At 44.1% G+C, this 25,021-nt stretch overlaps 1 protein-coding gene across 2 annotated transcripts in view; it reads right to left on the minus strand.

The window, feature by feature from the left end:
* Positions 1-209: 209 nt before the first annotated feature.
* Positions 210-25,021, minus strand: part of GAB3 (GRB2 associated binding protein 3) — a 79,903-nt gene continuing 55,091 nt past the window's right edge. For both annotated transcript variants that reach the window (XM_030305166.1, XM_030305167.1), the window contains exons 5-10: positions 24,081-24,136; positions 23,411-23,630; positions 21,173-21,254; positions 19,902-20,004; positions 4,404-4,517; positions 210-3,448 (exon numbers count right to left, since the gene is read on the minus strand). In XM_030305166.1, coding sequence (XP_030161026.1) covers positions 3,332-3,448; positions 4,404-4,517; positions 19,902-20,004; positions 21,173-21,254; positions 23,411-23,630; positions 24,081-24,136 — 692 coding nt within the window. In that variant the 3' untranslated portion in view covers positions 210-3,331. The remainder of the gene's footprint in view (positions 3,449-4,403; positions 4,518-19,901; positions 20,005-21,172; positions 21,255-23,410; positions 23,631-24,080; positions 24,137-25,021) is intronic.

Consider the following 25,021-nt stretch of genomic DNA (forward strand, 5'->3'; position numbering starts at 1 on the left):
TTTGGCTGAGCAGGAGTTCTCATTACAACCGCCTGTGCTCAAGTGTTTGTCACAAAATAACCCAGATGTAGGCGATTCCCTGTGAGCTAGGTCAAGTTTGTTGTAGCTGAAAATGGCAATGGAGGCTATCTTCACATCCGCAGCTTTCGAAATGTGTTCTGCATTTATATAGGATGTCATCATTTTCAATAAGTAAGAGAGAACTTGAGTGTGGTTCTTCCTTATAAGACTTTTATTAATGCCAGAAATGAAACAGTAAAAAACATAATGAATGTTTTAAGATCAACACGACTGTGGGTACAAGGAAGGTATTGACAGGGATGGAGACGGCCTTGGGAGGAGAAAGCCAGGCCTGAGGGGAGCCTTCTGTCTTGACTCAGATCTAAAGGCCACAGTTCAGCCTGTCCTTGCTCTAGGACATCGGCCTGCACAGGATGACTCTGTGCCTCTGAGGCCAAGCTGTGTCCTGGGCCTTGGGGCTCCTCCCCCACTTCTGCACTGCACAACCCCTGATCTGGAGGAATTTCCTAAAGAAATGAGATGGAAGAAAAACCAGGCAAAAAGGAACTGCAGAAAACAACGTGGGCTCAAATGTCCTGCTATCTCCTGGGAAGATGTGCCCCGCACAGTGGACGCACATGCCACGTGTGCTTGACTCGGAATGGTACCTGCAATCATTTCTACTAAAAACAAAACAAAACAAAACAAAACAAAACAACGCTGAAACCTCAGACCCTGGTCAGAATCACAGCCCCATTACACACGGTTTATCCCAGCAGGAGAACAGGGTTTGGCCAGTAGCATTTTCATTCGTGGTGCTTTCTCAGGAGCACGTGCTGCTATCAGCTCAAAATTACCTGTACTTTGTGTCCCCGGGTCATGCGCTTTGGGGCAAGCATCCATTAGCAGTCTTATTGAAGCCGGACATAATCACACACATCCTGGAAAGGAGGGTGAGGTTGTCTTTTTTGTTAATGCCTCACTAATGGCTTCCAAACAAGTCACACCAGTCGTGTGTGTTGCTTCGTGCAGTCAACACTTCCCTGGAAATACTTTGTAGAAAGAGGTTTTGTGTGTGTGTGGCCAATCGGATGACATTTCACTACGGACATAATTTCCACTGTATCTGTGATCTATTCCAAGTCTGGTGTGGTTCTCGACACTTGCGCATACAATTTTGCTGCACCAGCCTCCTTTGTCGGGATCTAAAGACAGGTGCCCCACACACAAGGAAGTTACCATCTATGAGAACTGGCAGTCCAGCACCCTGGATTCTTGCCTGAGGCTCTGTGACTCTTTGCAAGTCACAGAGGGAAGAAGATGGCTCCTTACAGGCTCTGGCCTGTGTGTTGTGACACGGAGCTGGCCGCAGGGGGCGGGGGGGGGGGCTTGCATTTCTCCATCTGGGCTCACTGAGGATTCTTATGTCATTGAAAGCATTCCACCATTTCCCCCCCACCTTACTCCAGGAAGAAAATGAGGTCACCAGATCCTGTTGCTTTGAACATCAGAATTACTTCTACGGTCTGAAAAGCCCAGACTGGCATTACTTACCTTTGGGGCATTTTGGGCCCTAAAACCCCACAGCAGAGCCTACAACTTCCCTGACCGAGCCTGACTGCCATAGACCGGCCTGCCCCTGAAGCCTTCCTTCCGTGAGACGCAATGCCAGTCAGAATGGCGGACCTGTATCTGCTTCATTCCCGCTTGTTCCCATCTGTCTTCTGGCTACAGGCTCTCGGAAGAATCGGGAAGGGCCATTAAACACAACCCCACGCCCGACTGAGACCTTCACCTGTCCCCCCTGAACCCCAGTGCCCCATAAAGGAGGGAGTGACACGATGTCCTCACTACACAGTGGTGCCCTTTGCTCTCAGGACTTAGCCATCACTAAAGAAGAAGGGAGAAATTCGCCAGGAAATTTGAGAATGGAATTCATTGTTTAAAGTTTTTTCTGTTGCGTTTGTTTGTTTTCTGGTCACAACTATCACTCAAAAGCTGAGGGCTAGCATAGGACAGCCAAAGACAATTTGTGCCTTCCCTGAGGTGGCAAACAATTCTTCTGCCGCCCCCAGCCGGTTTGCGGGAAATACCGTGCAAGGGACCACATGATCCAAGAATGGCTTTCACAGTGACGGTCAGGAGGTATTGCTCAGGGTAACCATCGATTATGTTAGGGCCTCCCATTGGAACACCACACAAAGAAAAGCCAGCTTGGCATGCATACTTGTCAAGTAGGAACGGCACCTGTTCAAAATCCTATGAAAGGGAGGGGGGGATGATGACTCATCTCGTGTCTGCACGTGTTTTTCACATCCCCAAGGTTGGCCAAACTCCTAGATCTCATCAAAATCCTCAGAGGCAGTGGAAGATGGTGGAACGGGCCTGTGGGGGACCTCACCCTGGGCCTTGGCTCTGCGAGTGATCTCAGGCACACTGCTCTCTCTTCTGGCTGTCATTTGCTTCCAGGTGGGAGCAACGTTCTCTGCCAAGCCTCGCTTCGGAGGTTTTTGAGAAGGCATGAGACAACGCATGTGAAAACGTGCTGAGAGGCTGGCAGCAATGGAACACCCAGCCGCAGGCAGCTGTTCGGCCATGACACCCTTAGCGCCACTAGTGTCCTCTGACACTCTCACCACAGAGCCCAGGACTCACTGCCCCTCTCACTTGACCTGTCTTTCGCTAGGGACAGAAATGATTCGTCTGTTGGGGCCTTTGCAGTAAGGAATGCAAACTCTGCCACCACCTCTGGGTTTGATCTCCTCAACCATGTGTGCAGGGCCTGGGACAAGATGGTCTCCAGGAGCCTCTCCGCCAGGATGATTTATGATCCAATGGAAACACAGAAGAAAGGTCGGAATTTGCAAGCATTAGAGTCAAATGATTCTGTTTGGTAGCAATACTGGCTCGAATCTATACTCCAAATGCTCCATTGGAGAGATTCTTAAAAGCTCTGGGAAAAATATTGTCCCAAGCCTTGCTTTTCTTGTTCCTACCATGCCTGAATGGAGTTTTCTACATGACAGTCCATGGCCGCCTCTTATGGGTATGGAGCCGACTCTAAGCATCTGGGAGGCTCTGGGCTCATGTGGTAGGAGAGGGACACGGCCGAGACGGGTGGGGTGGGGGTGGGGCCAGGAGACCACTTCTTTCTTCTCCCCATTCGGTGTAGATGAATAGATCCTCTCTCCCAAAGGTTCTGGCCGAGTCCGCGGAAGTGACATACTCTCTCTGATTCCTGGCCTGCATGGACCATCACTGCAACCCTGGCAAAAGACGCCCAGAGCAAGCCGCGGGCTTCCTTGCCCCACACATGGCCCAAGCACGTATCTCACGCTTTCGATTGCCTCTCATCCGTCCACTCCTGCTTCGTGCTCTGGAGGGCTTGTGTCTTCTGTTCATCTACTTGGACATAGTCCACTCTTTGCTCTTCTGAAAGGAAGAGTTTCTGAAGGGGAAGAACCAAACAGATTTTTATTACATCAAATTCAAAAAATTCAGGAAAATGCCAGCCCTTTGGTGGTAGATTGCGGGGTTAAATATCAGCTGCTCCTTCCTCCCAAGTCATTCCCTGCAGAATCTTTACACTTTGGGTACATGCTCGAATATCGCTCTTCCTGCACTCCCTCCTACTTCACCCCAGCTATCAGACTCGCTTTGACCAGCGTCCTACGAGTGGAAGTGACGCGTGCCAATCCCGAAGGGACAAGAGGCAGCCTGTGATTCTGCCAGGAGGCCAGTGAGCGTCAGTCAGAGTCTCTTTCTCCCAGCGGGGCCCCGGATGGAGGATGTCCCACGAGCACCAGCAGGAAAGGCCACTAAGACCTGGGGCTTGACTGTCTTGATCGCACGGCCTACCAAAACCGACCGAGGCACCCCCTTCTGACCAGTTTTTCTGGAATAGGAGTTCAGGTTTGGGGAATGAAATTCAAGGTAAAGGAGAAGCAGGAGTTCGTTTGGCAAAAGGGAAAGAAAGTCTTCCAAACTTTTTTTCCCTGCACACACACACAAAGTGGAATCACACTGGCTACGCGGTTCGGCAAGTTGCTTGTCTCCCCAAACAACATACATTGTCAGGCACGGTTTAGATCACGACCGTCCTTTGCTCAAAAATATTTAGCTGTTTAGTACTTCCGATCCCCATTTTACAGACGAGAATACTATCCAGAGGAGTGCAAACTGCCTATGCTGAGGGGCTCCGATTCCAACTGTCAGCTCTTGTCACCCCTCCCCAGAGTCTAACCAAACCGTGCTATTAACTCCCACCCTAAGCAGACCCCTCCTATGCCCACACACCTGTACATTTAAGACTTTCCAAAGAGAACGTGCATGGCTGAATCATCAGAAAAATCTAAACAGAAAAGGAATCCCCTGGGAATCCTCAGACACCAAGTCCTTCCTACCTGCTGTATAGGGGCTGGTGACGCAGAATTGAAGTCCAGCGCTAAATAGTCCAGGCTGAATTTCTTTGTCCAGGTCAGAGCACCACTGCTTAGGGACTTGGCCGTCCTGCGATTCTGGAAAGCAACATCATGGGACTCAGGTTAAGGGTATCCAGCCGGGCTGCCCAAGGAAAGCGGGGCGAGTCCTGTCCCCACTTGAGCACTTGCCATCAGACCACAAGGTGGTCTGAGGACACCTGCATGGAGCCGCCTGCATGTCTGAGTGAGAGCTACCATTTGAAATACAACACGGCCAATTCAGCCTTCACATGAAGCTACACCTTTGCTCACCACGGAGGGGTTGCCCAAAATCTCCCCCAAGAAGAGTCTGTCTTAAGGATCTGACAAGCCTACAATACCTTAGAGACTAAATCCAGAAAAGATCAAGCACACTTATTCAAGTCTAGTAAAGGCATCTCAGATGCATCTGAAGACACTTTATACAGATGCAAACGGTGTGACGTGTGCGACACACACCCATGGACTCCCGGGCATCAGAAGCACCCGCTCCCCTTCTCGAACCAACTTCGCTCCCCACGAGCCATCAGGCACGAGACTGAATTTTTACCATCTCTTCCTCTTTAAATATGGTTTCATGAGTGTGTCAGTATCCTTCAATCTCACACTGTACTTTTGCCTGTTTTGAACCTTTGTCAGTAGAAACATATCGCAGGTATGTTTGGTGACTTCAGGGTCTGCTCCAGACTACATACTTCACATCCAGGCATGCTCACCCGCCAGCTTTCCTTCCTTCCTTCTCATTGGATAGATCATTCCATCATTGCATGACTCATTTAACCACCCCGCCTCCAACATACATTGGAGTTGCTTCCAGTTTGGGGGCTCTTACAAGCAATGCTGCCACGAGCACTTGTGTAACTGTGGAAGAGTTTCTAGAATGTGTCCCTGGGAATAGAATTGCTGGCTTGTAGGATGTGGGCATCTTCAACTTCACTATTGCCAAACTATTTTCCAAACAGGCTATTTTGTTATACCAACTCACATACCTACTACTACTCCATCCTGGCCAATACTTGGTAATATCAGAGTCCTTTAAAAAAAAGATTTGATTTCCAAGTAACCTTTACACCCAATGTGGGGCCTGAATTCACATCCCTGAGATCATGAGTTGCATGCCCCTTACCGAGTCAGCCGGGTGCCCCAATATCAGACGTTTTGTATTCCTGACCTGACCTGATCTGGGGAAAATGGTATCTTACCATGGTTTGATTTCCAATGCCCTTGATAATTAATGAATTGGCCACCTTTTCTTTTCTTAAGACTTTGTAAGATTATTTTGAGAGATAGAGAGATTAAGGGAGAGGCAGAAAGAGAGAAGGAGAGAGAGGATCTCAAGCAGGCTCCATCCAAGCTGTCAGCATAGGGTCCAACACGGGGCTCCAACCCATTAACCGTGAGATCATGACCTGAGCTGAAATCAAGAGTCAGATGCTAAACCGACTGAGCCCTCCAGGTGCCCTGGACACTTTTTCATGTGTTTAAGTGTCATCTATTTTCTTCTCTTCCATGAATTGTCTGTTCAGGTTTGTTTTGGTTTTGCTAATGTTTTCATTGATGTGCCTGCATTTTTCTAATTTTTCTCAATGCTTCCTCCTAGATCCTGGAGAGCAATCATTTGTAGGTCATGTGCATTACAAATAGCCTATCAGTCTATAGTTGTTCTTTCTTTCTTCTTATGGAATTTTTTTAAGGACGGGTAGTTCCTACTTTTTTTTTTTTTAACATTTTTAAATTTATTTTTGAGAGACAGAGACAGAGCGCGAGTTGGGGAGGGGCAGAGAGAGAGGGAGACACAGAATCCAAAGCAGGCTCCAGGCTCCGAGCTGTCAGCACAGAGCCCAACGAGGGGCTCAAACCCTCAGACTGCGAGATCATGACCTGAGCCGAAGTCGGACACTTAACCGACTGAGCCACCCAGGTGCCCCGAGTAGTTTCCACTTTTAATGTAACACATCACTCTTTTCCCAAGTGGCTTCTTTTGTATTTTAAGGAACCCTTCCCGTGCTGAGGTCACAATGTGTTTCCCCATATTTTCTCCTAGAACTATAAAGTTTTGCCCTTCACACTTAAGAATCCAGCTCGAGGTGATTCTAACATGTGGTGGTGAAACAGGGGTACAACCCACTCCTTTTCTGTAGCTTTTACCCAGTTGGAGAGCTGTCCTTTCTCCCACCACAACTTCTGTTCACAGATCAAGTTCCTGCATGTGAATTGAGGTTGGGTTCTACCAAACACCTGTTCTGCATCTAATGAGTTAATCACAGCAGTTTCTCCTTTCATATGTTAATGTTCCTGATTGACCTAATAGATTCTTTTGATTTACAGTTGTAATAGCTCATCTCTCAGAAAATATTAAGGAGGGCACTTGTGATGAACACTGGGTGGTGTATGGAAGTGTTGAATCCCTATATTGCACACCCAATACTAATAGAACACTCTATGTTAACTGAGTGGAATTAAAATTTAAAACTTTAAAAAAGAAGGCAATAATAGATTTTTAAAAAACATTTCCCCTTCTGGCATAGTTTGCTTCCTCCAATCCATTTTAGTCTCTGGCCTTCATGCTAGAGCCTTCCTGAAATGTCTGATGGAATCACTGACGGTCTGCTCATATTTAGGAGCGAAAGACCCAGAAGTTGACTGGAAGCTTTAAGTACATATGGGTGGTGCTTGTCAACTGGGTTTCACTGCAGTGGGATCCTACTGGATGGTTTTCTTGGCGAACCCCTTATGTCAGGACCTAGGTCTTGCCTCGGGCTGCTCAAACAGCCCAGAGAACTGTCTCCCAATTTCTAGGACTTAACTATGAAGGTCTGGTTGTCAATACTGTGGAACAGAGGGGCTGGGGAACAGGTTTAGGAATGATGGTCATATCCACTATGCATATTTAGCTAATCACCTTGTTTTTAGTACAGTGGTCTTGGTCAAATGCGTCTAATGTCCCCGCAGTGCAGAGAAACCTTGTTTTACTCTCTCTAGAGACTACACGTCACCCTTCCTATAGAGATGGGAAGTCCTAGTGGTCCACCTCCATGCAGTGAGGGAGGGGCATCTTGAGATTTACCTGCTGCTTAGGTGGACTTTGGACCACTACCCCTTCTTTTCCTTTCCCTTCAGCCTGACTTCCGGAAGTAGGTGCCACGGGCAACTCCTGAACCCTTTGGTATTCTGTGCCTTCCTTCTCCCAAATTAAAAAAAAGAAAAGAAGAAATGTAGTTCCATTTCAAATGTTGGATTCAATCATTTTGACCATGCATCCTGCAAAGAAGGGTATTTCATTTTTCGTAGAATTTGAGGAGTTGTTTCTAAAATTTTCATGGGAATAGAAAGGGCCAAAAATAGCCAAAGAAAACTTGAGGAAGGTAAACAAAGCAGGAGGACTTCTTTTCCTAGATATGGAGACTTATGAAGCTATAGTAACTAGCATAGTGTGGTAATTTCCAAAGATAGACACATAGACCAACGGAACAGAAGTGAGAGTCCATGAAAAGACCCACACACATATGGATACTTGATCTATGGCAAAGACAGCGCTGCAGAATAGTGGTAAATTATAGTAATTTTAAATATAATGGTGCCAGATCAATTAGAGAAACATACCAGGGGAAAATGAAACTTGACTCCTACCTCAAATCATACACGAAAGTTAATTCCAAGTTCATTGCAGACCGAACTGTGAAAGGTAAAACATATAAACCATCTGGCAAATAACTAAAATTCACCCAAGATTATGTAGATCATATTAATGGTCCTACAACTATTAAAGAAATTGAAGCCACCCAGATGGTTTCACTAATGAATTTATCAAAAAACTTAAAGAAACAATAGCACTAATTCTACACAATCTGTTCCAGAAAACAGCATTACCTTGATAACAAAACAAGACAAAGACACTATGAAAAACCTGCGAATCAATATCTATCATAAACATAGATACAAAATCCTCAACGAAACGTTAGCAAATCAAATCCAGCAACACATAAAAATAATAATACACCATGAGCAAATGGGAGTTATTCTGTGAATACAGACTGATTCAATATTCGAAAATAGATCAGTGTAGTCCACAATATTTACAATCTAAAGAAGAAAACTAAATGATCACATCAATGAATGTAGAAAAGCATTTGAGAATATCAGCATCCATTCATGATAAAAAAAAACAACTCTTAGAAAACTTAGAAAGTAGCTTCCTTAACCTAATAAAGACCATCGATAAAATACCCGCAGCTAAAATCAAACTCAATAGTGAGAGACTGATTTCCTCCTGAAATGGAGACAAGGAGATTCATCTCACCACTCGTATTCCACATTGTACTTGACATCGTAGGCTAGTGATAAAGCAAGTAAAACAATGAAAGAGCCTACAGATTGGAAAGGAAGGAATAAAGCACTGTATTTACAGATGAGATGATCATGTAAACAGAAAACCCCAGGGAATCTAAAGAAAGTTAAAACCTCCTATTTTTGATAAGTGAATTTAACAAGGTCACAGGACACAGGCCAACACATCAAAAACAACATTTGTGTATACCACCAGTGAACAATTGGAAGCTGAAATTACAAAAATGCCATTTGCAATAGCTCCAAGAAGTGAGATACTTAGGTAGAAATCTGATAAAACATGGTAAGATCTACATGTGAAAATTATAAAGTTTTGAGGAAAGAAAATGTAAAAATCTGAATAAATGGGCAGATATGCCATATTCATGAATTAGAAGACTGAGTATAATATAGGTGTCAATTCTGCTCAAATTTATTCATAGATTTAACACAATTCTAATCAAAATCACATAAGGATATTTTGTTAGGTAAAGAAAAGCTTATTCTAATATTTATATGGAAAGGCAAAGGGAGCAGAATAACACAAAACATTTTAAGGCTTTTTTATTATTTTTTTCTTATTTTGAGAGAGAGAGAGAGTGTGTGTGCACGAGTGCAAGCAGGGAAGAGGGGCAGAGGGAGAGAGAGAGAATATTAAGTAGGCTCCATGCTCGGTGCAGAGCCCACCTCGGGGCTCAATCCCACAATCCTGGGATCAAGACCTGAGCTGAAATCAACAGTCTCACGCTCAACTGACTGAGTCACCCAGGTGCCCCACAAAAAAGACTTTTTTTTTTTTTAATTTTTTTTTCAACGTTTATTTATTTTTGGGACAGAGAGAGACAGAGCATAACGGGGGAGGGGCAGAGAGAGAGGGAGACACAGAATGGGAAGCAGGCTCCAGGCTCTGAGCCATCAGCCCAGAGCCTGACGCGGGGCTCGAACTCCCGGACCGCGAGATCGTGACCTGGCTGAAGTCGGACGCTTAACCGACTGCGCCACCCAGGCGCCCCCAAAAAAGACTTTTAAGCAAGAATGAGATTGGAGAAAATATGCTTCCCATTTTAAGAGTTACTGTAAGTCTTCTGTAATCAAGTCTGTGGTATAGACAAAATGATAGACACGTAAATCAGTGGAATAGAATATAAAGACTACAAAAATATGCCTGACCGAAGTTTTAAAAAAGTGCAAAGGCAATTCAATGAAGAAAAGATCATCCTGTCAACAAATGGTAGTGGAACATTTGGATATCTGTATGTAAAAAATCATCGTCAACACCATCTCATACCTCATACCTCAACATGGATCATAGACCGTAATATAAAACCTAAAAACATAATGCTTTTAGAAGAAAACGTGAAAATCCTAATTACCTGGTAGGTTAGGCAATTATATTGTTCTTAGACATGATAACAATCCTTGAATGAAAAAAGTCAATAAATTAGGCTTAATCAACAGCCAGTAATGCCTCTCACACTGACCATAGCAACATTTTTCTAGATATGTCTCCTGAGGCAAGGGAAATAAAAGCAAAAATAAACTATTGGGATTGCATCCAAATAAAAAGCTTCTGCACAGCTAAGGAAAAACTCCACAAAAATGAAGGGCAACCTACCGAATGGGAGAAGATATTTGCAAATGACATATCCAGTAATGGATTAGTATCCAAAATATATAAAGAACATATACAACTCAACACCCAAAAAACAAATAACCCAATTTAAAAATGGGCAGAAGACATAACAGACATTTCTCTAAAGAAGACATCCAGATGGCTGACACACAAAAAGATGCTCAACATCACTCATCATCAGGGAAATGCAAATCAAAGCTGCAATGAGATATCACCTCACACCTGTTAGAATGGCTAAAATCAACAACACAAGAAACAACAAGTGTTGGCGAGGATGTGGAGAAAAAGGAACCCTCGTGCACTGTTGGTGGGAATGAAAACTGGTGCAACCACTCTGGAAAACAGTATGGAGGTTCCCGAAAAAGTGAAAAATAGAACTACCATATGATCCTGTAATTCCACTACTGGGCATTTACCCAAAGAATACAAAAACACTAGTTCAAAAAGATACATGCACTCCTATCTTTATTGCAACATTATTTACAATAGCAAAGATATGGACGCAACCCAAGTGTCCATTGATAGGTGAACGGATAAAGAAAATGTGGTATACACATACAGTGGAATATTACTCAACCATCAAAATGAATGAAATCTTGCCATTTGTAATAACTTGGATGGAGCTAGAGAGTATTATGCTAAGCGAAGTCAGTCAGTCACAAGACAAATAGCATATTATTTCCCTCATATGTGGAATTTAAGAAACATAACAAATGAACAAAGGAAAAAAAGAAAGAGGCAAACCAAGAAACAAACTCCTAACTATAGAGAAGAATCTGATGGGAGGAGGAGCCAAGATGGTGGAACAACATGGAAGATTTTTGTGTGTCTCGCGTCCATGAAATACAGCCAGACCAACACTAAACCATCCTGCACACCTAGAAAACTGATCTGATTATTAACACAACAATCTGCACAACCTGAACCACAGAATTCAGCAGGTATACGGCACAGAGAGGTGAACTTGGGGAGAAGTGGAGGTGGGCAAGGAGGTGCTTTTGCGGGCGGAGAGAGGATGGAGACGGGGCGGGGGGAGAATACGGGAAAAGCACCCCTCCTCAAAAGCAGCTGGAGAGGAAGTGGAAACTTGGAAATAACTGCAGGGACTAAACTAAAAAGGGAGAAAGGAGAGGGTTTAATTTCCATTAAGACTGCAAACAAGGGGAGCACAAAGGCTGCAACTCCACAGCTCAATACCTGGCGGTGCTCTGGTGGGAAGGGCGCATCCCCAGGAACAGAGTGGGGTCCGGGAGGTTCTCGGGCCACATGGGGAAGAGCAGTTCCGCTGTTGGAAGGACATTTGGTGGAGACTGTTGAAGCCACCTGGTCCCAGCAGACCCCAGAAAACGGCCACATTCGCTGGTGCTGGGGCAAGGTTAAGGGCGAAGCCTGGTGCCAGATGTGTGTTGTGATTTTCCATAATCCCTGAAACGCTGCTGCTACACTATCTCACGAACTTTCTCTGGGGCGGGCTGACACCTGGCCCCAGTCTCAGGGCACTGGCAGCAGCAGGGTCCAGCGGGCGTTCCAGGGTGCAGACGACATTCGGCCACTGCTCATTCGGCCATTGCTCGGTGGGACCCTCCAGCAGAGGGGCCGAACGGGTCAAAGCCGCAGTCCTTTGGAAGTAAGGGGCTGGGGAAAACAGCCCCATCTGAGACAAAACTCGGGAGAGAGGTACTGCCTGGGGCTTGGTCACGGAGAATGAAAAAGCGGGGAGTGGACGAAAGCTGAAGACAGGACCGGTGCACGATTGCTGATCCGGGAGAACAGTGCTCTGACACTAGAGACCGGGTAGCTGGGTGAAGCCATTTTCACCGCTCCCACGCATGCGCTTAAGCACCTACCAGCGCCGCAACACTCCACGCCAGTAGGCTAGCAGCACCATCTAGTGGATAGGGGAGCCATTACACTGAGCCCCACCCAACTGGGCCAACCTGGCTCTTCAAGAACACAAGACTCACCGCCTACTTAGTTTATGGACTATAAAGTGCTACATAGTCTGACTTCTAGGGCAAAACAAAGTAATTTCAGTCCTATTTCAATCTGTTAGCAGGTCGATCTATTCAGTTTTCTTTCTTCCTTTTTCTTCACTTTTCTTTTTTTTTGAATACAGAAAGAAAAAAATTCATTTTTATTTACAATTTTTATTAAAAATATTTTTCTTCATTTTTTACTATATTTTTTACTTGTATTTAAATTTTTTCAAATTCTATTTTACTTCCATCATTTTTAGTCTATCTCAGTGTATTCATTTTTTCAAATTTTCAATTTCCTTTTTTCTTTTTTTTCGTTTCTTTTCTTGAATGCAGAAAGAGAAAACCTTCATTTTTACTTTCAATTTACATTAAAAATATTTTTCTTTTTTTTTACTATATTTTTTGCTTTTCTGTAAACTTTTTCAAATTCTATTTTACTTCTATCATTTATTTTAGTCTACTACAGTGTATTCAGTTTTTCAAATTTTCAAACGATTTCCTTTTTTCTTTTTCATTTCTTTTCTTTTTCTTGAATACAGAAAGAAAAAATTCATTTTTACTTTTGATTTTTATTAAAAATATTTTTAATTTTTTTCTACTATATTCTTTACTTTTGTGTAAATTTTTTCAAATTCTATTTTACTCCCATCATCTCATTTTAGTCTACTTCAGTGTATTCATTTTTTCAAATTCTCAAACGATTTCCTTCCCCACCCATTTTTTCTCTAATCTGTCAAACCACTTTCAACCTCCAGACCAAAACACACCTAGGATCTAGCATCATTTATTCGATTTTTTGTGTGTGTTTAATTTTTTAATTTTAATATTTTTAAAATTTTTCTACCTCATTAATTCCTTTTCTCCCTTCAAAATGACAAAACAAAGGAATTCACCCCAAAAGAAAGAGCATGAAGAAACGACAGCCAGGGATTTAACCAACACAGACACAAGCAAGATGTCTGAACCAGAATTTAGAATCAGGATGATAAGAATACTAGCTGGAGTCGAAAACAGATTAGAATCCCTTCCTGCAGAGATAAAAGAAGTAAAAAATAGAATGAAATTAAAAATGCTATAACTGAGCTGCAATCATGGATGGATGCAGTGGCGGCAAGGATGCATGAGGCAGAACAGAGAATCAGCGATATAGAAGACAAACTTACAGAGAATAAGGAGGCAGAAAAGAAGAGGGAGATTAAATCCAAAGAGCAGGATACAAGAATTAGTGAAATCAGTGACTCATTAAAAAGGAACATCAGAATCATAGGGGTCCCAGAAGACGAAGAGAAAGAAATAGGGGTAGAAGGGTTACGTGAGAAAATCATAGCAGAAAACTTTCCTAACCTGGGGAAAGACACAGACATCAAAATCCAGGAAGCACAGAGGACCCCCATTAGATTTAACAAAAACTGACCATTAACAAGGCATATCATAGTCAAATTCACAAAATTCTCAGGCAAGGAGAGAATCATGAAAGCAGCAAAGGAAAAGAAGTCCCTAACCTACAAGGGAAGACAGATCAGGTTTGCAGCAGACCTATCCACAGAAACTTGGCAGGCCAGAAAGGAGTGGTAGGATATATCCAATGTGCTGAATCAGAAAAATATGCAGCCAAGAATTCTTTATCCAGCAAGGCTGTCATTCAAAATAGAAGGAGACATAATAAATAAGTTTCCCAAACAAAAATTAAAGGAGTTTGTGACCACTAAACCAGCCCTGCAAGAAATTTTAAGGGGGACTCTCTGAGGGGAAAAAAGATTAAATAAATATATTTATATATATATACACACACACACACACACACACACATATATACATATATATATGTATACATATATATACATATGTATACATATACATATACATATGTATACATATATATGTATATATGTATATGTATATGTATATACATATAAAACCAAAAGCAACAATGATTAGAAAGGACCAGAGAATACCACCAGAAACTCCAACACTACAAGCATCATAATGGCAATAAATTCATATCTTTCAGTACTCACTCTAAGAGTCAATGGACTCAATTCTCCAATCAAAAGACATACGGTAACAGAATGGATAAGAAAACAAGATCCATCTATATGCTGTTTACAAGAGACCCATTTTAGACCTAAAGACACTTTCAGATTGAAAGTAAGGGGATAGAGAACCATCTATCATGCTAATGGTCAACAAAAGAAAGCCAGAGTAGCCATACTTATATCAGACAATCTAGACTTTAAAATAAAGACTATTATCAAGAGATGCAGAAGGGCATTATATCTTAATCAAGGGGCCTATAGACCAAGAAGACCTAACAATTGTAAACATTTATGTGCCAAATGTGGGAACACCCAAAAATATAAATCAATTAATCATAAACATAAAGAAACTCATTGATAGTAATACCGTAATAGTAGGAGACTTCAACACCCACTCACAACAATGGACAGATCATCTAATCAAAAAATCAACAAGGAAACAATGGCTTTGAATGACACACTGGACCAGATGGACTTAACATATATTGAGAACACTTCATCCTAAAGCAACAGAATATACATTCTTCTCCAGTGCACGTGAAACGTTCTCCAGAATAGACCATATACTGGGACACAAATCAGCCCTAAGTAAGTACAAAAAGATTGAGATCATATCGTGCATATTTTCAGACCACAACGCTATGAAACTCAAAACCAACCACAAGAAAAAATTTGGAAAGGTAACAAATACTTGGAGACTGAAGAACATCCTACTAAAGAATGAATGGGCTAACCAAGAAGTTAAAGAGGTAATTAAAAAGTATATGGAAGTCAATGAAAATGATAACACCACAACCCAAAACCTCTGGGACGCAGCAAAGGCAGTCATAAGAGGGAAGTATACAGCAATCCAGGCCTTCCTAAAGAAGGAAGCAAGGTCTCAGATACACAACCTAACCTTACGCCTTAAGGAGCTGGAAAAAGAACAGCAAATAAAACCCAAAACCAGAAGAAGACAGGAAATAATAAAGATTAGAGCAGAAATTAATGCTATCGAAACCAAAAAAACAGTAGAACAGATCAATGAAACCAGAAGCTGGTTCTTTGAAAGAATTAACAAAATTGATAAACCACTGGCCAGTTTGATCAAGAAGAAAAACGAAAGGACCAAAATAAATAAAATCAAGAATGAGAGAGATCACAACCAACATAGCAGAAATAAAAACAATAATAAGAGAATATTATGTGCAATTATATGCCAACAAAATGGGCAATCTGGAAGAAATGGACAAATTCCTAGAAACATGTACACTACCAAAACTGAAACAGGAAGAAATAGAAAATTTGAACAGACCCATAACCAGTAAGGAAATCGAATGAGTAATCAACAATGTGCCAAAAACCAAGAGTCCAGGGCCAGATGGCTTTCCAGGGGAATTCTACCAAACATTTAAGGAAGAGTTAATACCACTTCATACCCAGCAGGATGCCCAAAACTGGAAACAAACAAACATGGAAAATAACAAGTACTGGTGAGGACGTAGAGAAATCAGAACCTTTTGCATTGCTGGTGGAAATAACCAATGGTTTGGTTGCTGTGGAAAACAGTTTGGTGGTTCCTCAAAGAGTTAAAGGTAAGTTACCATAGGATGCAACAATTCCCCCTCTAGGTATATATCCAAAAGAATTGAAAGCAAAGACTCAGATACTTGTACCCTAATGTTCACACCAGCAGTAATAGCCCAAAGGTAGAAACAACCCAAATGTCCATCAGCAGATGAATGGATAAACACACTGTGGTCTCTCTATACAATGGAGTATTCGCCCTAAAAAAGGAATGAGGGGCACCTGGGTGGTTCAGTCGGTTAAGTGTCCGACTCTTGATTTCTTGATTTCAACTGAAGTCACAATCTCATGGTTTGTGAGTTCGAGCCCCATGTTGGGCTCTGCGCTGACAGCACAGAGCCTGCTTGGGATTCTCTATCCATCTCTCTCTCTGCCCCTCCTCTGCTTGCTCGTTCTCCCTCAAACTAAATAAACAAACTTAAAACAATTTTTAGGGGTGCCTGGGTGGCTCAGTCGGTTAAGCGCCCAACTTCGGCTCAGGTCATGCTCTCACAGTGCGTGGGTTCGAGCCCCACGTCAGGCTCTGTGCTGACAGCTCAGAGCCTGGATCCTGCTTTGAATTCTGTGTCTCCCTCTCTCTGCCCTTCCCTACTCATGCTCGGTCTCTGTGTCTCTCAAAAATAAACATTGAAAAAAAAATTCTTTTAAAACAATTTTTAAAAAAGGAATGAAATTCTGATACATGCTACAATAGGGATGAAACCTGAAGACACAGATAAATGAAAGAAGGCAGACACAAAAGAACAACCATCGTATGATTGCACTTCTATGAGGCACCTAGAAGAGGCAAATCCACAAAGACAGAAAGTAGAACAGAGGTTACCAGGGGCTTTGTAGACAGGGATTAGGGAGTTAATGTTTAATGGGTACAGAGATTCTGTGTGGGATGATGCAGAAGTTCTGGAAACATTGTTTAATGGGTACAGAGATTCTGTTTGGGATGATGAAAAAGTTCTGGAAACAGATAGCGGTGATGGTTGCACAACATTGTGAACATAGCTTAACGCTGCTGAATTCTACATCTAAAAGTGGTTAAAATGGTAAATTTTATGTGAATGTATATTTTAGCATAGTAAAAAAAAATCAAAAAACAACATTTGTAAAAGAATTTTTGTGTAGCGTCTGGCTGGCTCAGTGGGTAGAGCATGCAACGCTTGATCTCGGGGTCGTGAATTCAAGCCCCATGTTGGGCATGGAGGTTACTTTAAAAAAAAGAATGTTTACAACAATTCTATTCATAAATGTCAAAAACCTTGAAACTATCCAATGTCCTTCAATGGGTAAGTAGATAAAGTGGGGCACATCCATATGCTTGAGTACTACACAGCAATAAAACAGAAAGAACTCCTGACACACGTTATGATTTGGGTGAATCTCAAAGACATTATGCTGAGTGAAGGAAACCAGTCTCAAAAGATGGCGTACTATATGATTCAGCTTCTGTGGCATCCTTCGAGAGACAAAACTAGAGTGATGAAGAACACATCAGTCGTTGCCAGAGATTAGGGTTGTGGGAGGGTGTGACTATACAGAGGGAGCATGACAGAGTATCTTGAGGTTGTCCTGTGTCCTGATCGTGGCAGTGGTTACATATATGTTGAATATACATGTTAATATCCATATATATAAAAATTATAGAACATGTGTTAAAATTCATATTTTATGACTTTATATATAACATATATTTGTTATCTATTCATATTTTATTAATTTATATGACATATAACATATATTAAAATTCATAAAACTGAACACTGAGAGAAAGTCAATGCCACTGTAAGATAATCTAAAACTAAAAGTCTTATAAGTCCATAATGAAACATTTGATGTGAGATTTAGGAGTCTATAATTCTACTATAAAAAGCCTTACAGGGGGGGCCTGGGTGGCTCAATTGGTTAAGCATGCGACTCTTGATCTCAGCTCAGCTCCTGATCTCACGGTTCATGGGTTCAAGCCCCGCATTGGCCTCTGCGCTGATGGCGCAGAGCCTGCTTGGGATTCTCTCTCTCCCTTGCTCTCTGCCCCTCCCTTGCTTGTGCTCTCTCTCTCAAAAAAAGAAAAAAAAAGCCTTACAAAACTATTGAAATTAAAGAATTTGAAAAACCTGTAAAAAAGAGATCACCTAAGTTGACATTAGGTTAATTCTTGTAAGTTTTCTATAATTTCACAAACATTTAAAGAGACTAACAAAGGATGCACAATGTTAATAAAACAAACTTTGTATTTCAGCCCCTGATGTAAATTTTTACATTCGGATCAGAATTTGTTCTCAAAGAGAAAAAAATGAACACATACGATTATGTGCAAAATCAAAATCAAACCCTAGGAGTCCTGTAGAACTGTTATGTGGAAGAAGTGAAATAATGCAAATCAAAGTCATCTGAAATTATGGTCTTACCGCAGCTGAAGAAGCACGATGGAATGGGGTGGGAAGGGTCTGAAACATACCGATGTGGTGCCTCCCCACGGCCACCTCCCTCGGCAGCTGTTCTGGGCTCTTCATTACAGTGTCATACTGCCTAGTAATGCCCAGACAGTCACTAAGTAACGATCATAAACTCAGGCAAGCAAGGGTCGTAAATGAAACACTGTTCTTTGTCATAACCTCAAAGATCGGGGATGAACTGGTGTCTGGAATGGCTCTGCGCTTGCTTCTATGAGGTTATAGATTCACTTCCCTTTTCTGTTCTCTGGAGACAGAGCACAGCTGGTCAGTATCCTTTAGAAGAGTGTTTTCTTCTACAAGTTTCCCAAGGGCCATTACTAAGTGTGAAAAACATTGGGAAGACCACAGCAGATTTGTATATGAGTCACTTTCCATCTGCATATGGTTAAGTGAACTTAACAGCACAAGTTTTATCAAATAGAAAGGCAAAATGAAGCATTTAATTACTTCTTCCCTGGAGATTATGGTTCTTAGATTTTTACTTCCTATTAACCTCATGCATAGGAGGGCCGGAACTGTCTTCTCAAAAGTACATATAGTCACGGTGCCCTGAACATTGTTTTTCTAAGATCTCTTTTCACTATTTCACAGGCCTCACGGAGACCCTCTCTGGCTCACGTGCCTCCTAATAGAAGTAACAACAGAGGGCAAGAGGGAGAGATGAGTGAGTGAATGAATGAATGAATGAAAGGACAGAGATGGCAGGTCTCTGTCTACTCAGGTCTACACAAAGACCCTATAATCTGAGTCTCCAGAGACTAAGACACATTCACAGTCCAGGACACTGTACTTCCTCCCAATGGGACTCTGATTCATCTTTCAGAAATATTCAGAGGCAATCGGGGCCAGGCCACCAGGGGTCTGCTAGAAAGGAATACACAGGTGAGTTTCCACAGCTTAGACTCTGAACATCCAGAGAGGTACAAAGTCATTAGATCAGGGGCGCCTGGGGGGCCCAGTCAGTTGAGTGTCCGACTTCGGCTCATGTCATGATCTCACGGTTTGTGGATTCGAGCCCCGCGTCGGGCTCTGTGCTGACAGCTCAGAGCCTGGAGCCTGCTTCGGATTCTGTGTCTCCCTCTCTCTCTGCCCCTCCCTGGCTTGAGCTCTGTCTGTCTCTCTCTCAAAAATAAATAAACATTAAAACATTTTTTAACAAAGTCATTGATATCAAATTGGATATCACAGTCTTGCTGACATTTCCATCTTCCCATTACACGTGCCCCAACCCTGGATACCCTTGAAGTACCGTGGCCTCGAAATGGTATGAGGAGCTGACTATCGCAGGGAAGAAAACCAGCCCCAACTGATTTGTTGCCAGTAACCTGGGATTACATTCAAGTGATTGGTTTAAGATTGCATGGGGCTTTCTGAAGTACGTGTTTCCTTTATAATGAACTCGTAAGAATACAGATTGGGGTGAAACATATGAAGAGTGTGAAACAGAGGATTACCATGTGGATGTAGCTTTCTTCCTCTTCTCTGGAAACAGAATTGGCAAAAAATCTTGCAGAATTAATACCATTTCTTTCTGGAGAGAGAAATCTGGTTCGATTGCTAAGAACAAAAATATAGACGAGGTCAAAGCAATGTCTTACAGCTGCTCTGAAAGCCAGCCAGGAACTGACGAGGTCCCCGCGGCGTTTGCAGCCCCGCCCCCCTTCCAGATACAATTTCCTTCTGGCCATAGCAGTCCCTGAAGCAGAAGAGACTGCCCAGGTTCTGTCCCATGCTGGGGCAAATGGCTCCCAACTCTCAAGGGGCACAGGTCACGAGCTTTCTAGAAACAGACCAAGGCATCATATCACTTAGGGAAAAAAAAAAAACACAAACAAAAATAACATGCTCCTTTGTGATTCTCTTGCTTCCCTTCAGAGTAGCCAGCAAAAGTAATGACCTGTGGGCATCCCTCTGATGGAATCAGAACAAGACTGCAAATTAATTTTCACTCTCCTCCCGAGTCAGAAACACAGGCTGTGTCTCTGTGCATCATGACTGGAAAGAGAGCTCACTGCAGAGTTCTGCCTTGCTAAGTGATTGTATCCTGTGGCATTCAGAGTGAACCGGGAACCTCTCGGGCCAGGCTCCAGACTCTGAAAATACAACTTCTAACAGGTGAGATGAGAGAGTGCAGATACATTTTGGGCTTTGTCTGCCAGGTCCATGAACCATCTCTCTCTCTGAGAACTCCCTTCTCCTATTCTGTTCACAAAGTCGGGCTTCTGGAAGCCACATCGGTTCCGCTGGCCCCTCCCCCTGGGCCACAGGTGATTCCACTCAGGCTGGGGCGGTATAATTCCCTCTCCCCGGAAATGTGAGTTGGGGTCGGAAAAGAGCCGGTCTCTGTTGGTACTGGACTCATAGCGTGTAAGTAAGCTCACAAGGCCTGGTACAGCTCTCCTTGGCCATAAGGCACGTGCCACACTGACAAGAGCTCTCCAGAGAGAGACAGAAGAGCAAATGTGGAGAGAGAAGCAAACGCGTGAGGGGGAGAGTTCCCTGGGTTCCCAACAGCTAGTTCCTGACTCCGGCATCCTGGGACATTCAGTTATATTCCTTCCTTTGTGATCTACACAATACTTCTGGCTCATGGTAACAACAAACCCCATCCCCCTTTGACTTAAACTAGACCAGGTGGGCCTCAACTACATTTCATCAAAGATGCATCACAAAAATTGGGAGCGCCTGTGCTGGCTGAGGTCCATTTGAGCAATCAAAGATGTACCAAGGCACAGTGCGGGTCCTGGTCAGAGACGTGTGTTCCCGGATGGTGGACAGGTGGCTCAGGTCCAGCGGGGGTGGCCGTGCTGTGAGAGAAGACACAATATCCAGTATGGTAAGTGCTCAGGAGTGAAAGGATGGAATCTAGAGACTAAAATGAAGACATTCCACTTAGCGCATCAAATCCAGATTTACTAACGAGCAGTACTGACCATGAGGGGGAATTTTGCGGACCTACCCTTCTCCTTCCTCACTGCTCACATTACAGCTAGAGGTAGCAATGGGGCAATACATTTAGTCAGTGTGCATTTGAGACCTCACTGCACATCAGGCATAGTTCTAGGTGTTGGAGGCACAGTGTGAGCAAAGCAGATGAAAGTCTCTGACCTTATGGGATCCAAACATCTACCTTACACTCGGTGTGTCCAAAATGGAAATTTTACCTTTCTTATTACAGGCAGAGATGATCACCCAGGTTCTATCCCCACCTCCCATCCACTGTCTACCTGATAGTCTTTCTACCTAGAGCATTCCTCCCCATCTCTCTGCCTGGTTAGTCACCTTCAGATCTCAGGTCAATGTCCCCTGCTTAAAAAGGCCTTCTTTGGCCTCCAGACATCATGGGCATGCATGTATCCCTCTACCACGGCCTTGACCAGGTTGCTTTGTTTCCTCCACTAGACTGCATGGGTGGAAACTGTTTAAGCCCCCTCCGTATCATCAGAACCCAGGACAGCGACTCCTACTCCTCACTTTCCCAGGAGCCTCTGACCTGGGCAAGCTGCTGAGCTGGAAAGGACATATGAGTCACAGTCACATAGTCTCTGGTGTGAAGATCTCTCCCGATGGCCATAACTCCCTGGCATCAGCCTCACCGACCAGCCACCTCCTGGCTTCTCTACCTGCCCCCTCCCCGTTGGGCCCCAGGGTCTATCCCTGCAGCCACACCTGTCAGAGCCTGAAGTCTTGGCCCAGGGGTCCACCTGGACACCCACCCACTGGTCCCCGAGACCTAAGTCCAGACGACATGTTCATGCCTGATCGCCAGGTCCTATGAGCCATGCTGTCCAATATGGTGGCCACCAGTCACATGTGGCTATTTAAATTTATATTTGTTAATATTAAATAAAATTTAAAATTCAGCATGGGGAATATAGTCAATAAAAATTCAGTTTTTCGCTTGTGCTGGCCACTTTTCAAGGGTTCAATAGCTACATTTCTGTCATCATAAAATTTCTGTTGGATAGCATTGCTATAGAAAATTAATTAAACGAAACAACATCTACCTCAGAGTTACAGGTCCTTGTGAAATCATTTCTGAGCAGAATGAAGGATTATTTCCTCTGAACCTCATAAGACAGGATTTGCTCTCCTGTGTGGTACTGACTTCATAATCCTCCTTCTTCCAGCTGCTTTTCACCTGTGCTCCTCCCACCCACTGAGGAACCTGCTTCCTCATCTTCACACCCCCCCCCCCCCCCGCCGCCCAGTGAAGGGGTGAGGCTGGAAGGACCAGGCATGGGAGGGGGACTTAATGACCAGGTTGGGGCGTGGCTACCTGAAGTGGTAGTATTTCCAAAGAGCAAACAGAGGTGGGAACAGACCAGATTCTGGGAGTTCCTGGGAGTCACCAGACCTACTAGGCAGGTGGCAGTGGGGGAGAATAAAGTAAGCACATTACTTTGACCTGCTTTTCCTTCCCTCTTCTTCTTTTTCCCTCTCTGTCCGTGCTGTTTGCAGCCCAGGGGAGCTGCCTGGGAGTAACACAGAAGCTTCAAGGAGCTCTGTGCCCAGAGGATCCAGACTCCTTGCTCCCGGACACCTCTGTGGATGGGCACACACAGGGTAGTGGGTGATCAGCTGCAAACGACCAGGTCTGACATTCACCAATTCGGATGAAAAGTCATTCTTGACTACTTTCCTCGGTCTGGGGTGGCAAAGGCCTTTGTTAGGGAAGCAGACAAAGATGGACCCTCTGGAATGAACTTGGCATTGTAGGCTGCATTTGCAGGGCCACAGTGCCCTAAGTCCCGTGACTCCTTTCCTCAGTCTGGGGCAGCAAGGTCTGCCAGCCCTTCCTGTTCAATCCCAGCCATCGCTCCTCACCCCTACACCTCCCAGGCCTCTGGGACGGCTCCTCCAGTGCCTTCTTCCCAGAGACGGTCAAGAAGGAAACTTCTGCACGTGGCCTCTAGGACCTTTCTCCCCTCCCCTGCACAGCAGGTCCGCTCACGTGGCTTACGTTTCCTCTGAGGCTTGAGATCTCTATTCACTGGGGGAGGCTCCATGTCTGCAGGTAGCTCAGGCAGCGGGCTTGAGATGCTCCCTGGGCTCATGGGGATGTAGTCATCATGGCTGCAGTGGGTTCTAAGAGCAGAGGTGGCCACCTGTGGGCCCATGGGCACGTAGCCATCTTCGGCACTGGCTGAAGCTGTGGGGTACACCGGGGAGAACCCGCATGGCTGCAAGAGAACAGGTGCAGGTCGGGAAGCACGGCCAAGGCCGTGCACAGGGGTTGCAAGTATCCAAGAATAACTTTGAACTTGCTTAAGAAAGTCAGGTAAGCCTCTAACTTGGGCTCTGCCCCTGCTCCTATTGTATGAGGCAGGTGAGGACACTCCTGGATTTGGTGCTAGAAGATAGAGGGTTATGAATTTCCGCAAACACTCTCAGTGTAGTGTGATGCCTTAAGTCCCACACCCCGAGGCAGACAAGTGTCTGAGTATTAGAACTAGAAGGGTCCTTATAGGACACGAAGTGCAATCGTTCTCAGACAAGTTGAAGCCTTAGGGAAGACTGAAAGGGTCCTCAGAGATTCAGTGCTGAGTCTCAAAAGACTTCAAGGGAGCATATATTGGTCAAGCAACTTGTGGTAAAATCGAGGCTTAAAGGAATTCTAGTGCCAAACTTACCAAATTTAAACTAAGCCGCTTGTCTCGGTGTTTTAAGGATTGGCCTTCTACATCAGCTGTAAGAAACAAGCCAGGGTGGTGAGAAATGCAAGGCAGTATCAATTGAAACTAGGGTCCGAGTCCCTGTGCACCTCGGGGCCCTTTGCTCCGCTCCAGAGGGAAGAGGCGTGTGACACGGTTTCTACGCGCAAGGCTCAATATTCAGGGTAGTTGGGCCGTCAGAACACAGTCCCCAACAGGTGGAAATCAGAGCAGATTTCCAAGTTTCTGTATGATGGCTTGAGTGCTGTCTGTGAATTGGGAACAGATATAGCAGGGAGTTATCAAACGCTTGCCGCATAGACCACATGAATCTTCGGCAAGGACAGATGGTAGACACAGAGCTAGGGGTTTGAAGAGAGAAGGTGTAAAAGATCCCTTGTGATGAGCGGGTGGGTGGGAGGAACGGGCGAGCAAGGGCACCGCGGAGCAGCACCGAGGGCACGCCGGAGACCTGTGATCCCGAACTGGTGACCAGGATTTCCTGTAGTGGTGGTCAGCCACCTGGGTACGGGCTTGGAGAAAGAGGAAAGTTTGGATCAATCCAGGATTAGAAACTTGTCAGATGGACGTGACAGTGGGACATAAAAATTTAGAAGAATTGTCGGATGGAAAGAAGACATGTCCAGAATGCAGGGCAATAAGATAAATGGGCCTCGACTCAAATGAGATATGATTTGGGGAATTAGCGGCTCAGAGATGGCAGTCACATCCAGAAGACTGCATGGGTTTATCTAAGTTGTAAGTGTTGAGAGAAGCTTAATTATAAAACTATAAACAATGCCCAGTATTCAAAGAACAGGAAGATGAGTGACCACAGAGTAATGGGAGAAGTCCAATAAGTGCTCTCAGCCAGTGGGGCCCAGGGAAGTGCTGTCTGTTCCAGAGCATGGAGGCATGAA

The sequence above is a fragment of the Lynx canadensis genome, chromosome X (assembly GCF_007474595.2).
Source record: "Lynx canadensis isolate LIC74 chromosome X, mLynCan4.pri.v2, whole genome shotgun sequence".
Taxonomy (NCBI): domain Eukaryota; kingdom Metazoa; phylum Chordata; class Mammalia; order Carnivora; family Felidae; genus Lynx; species Lynx canadensis.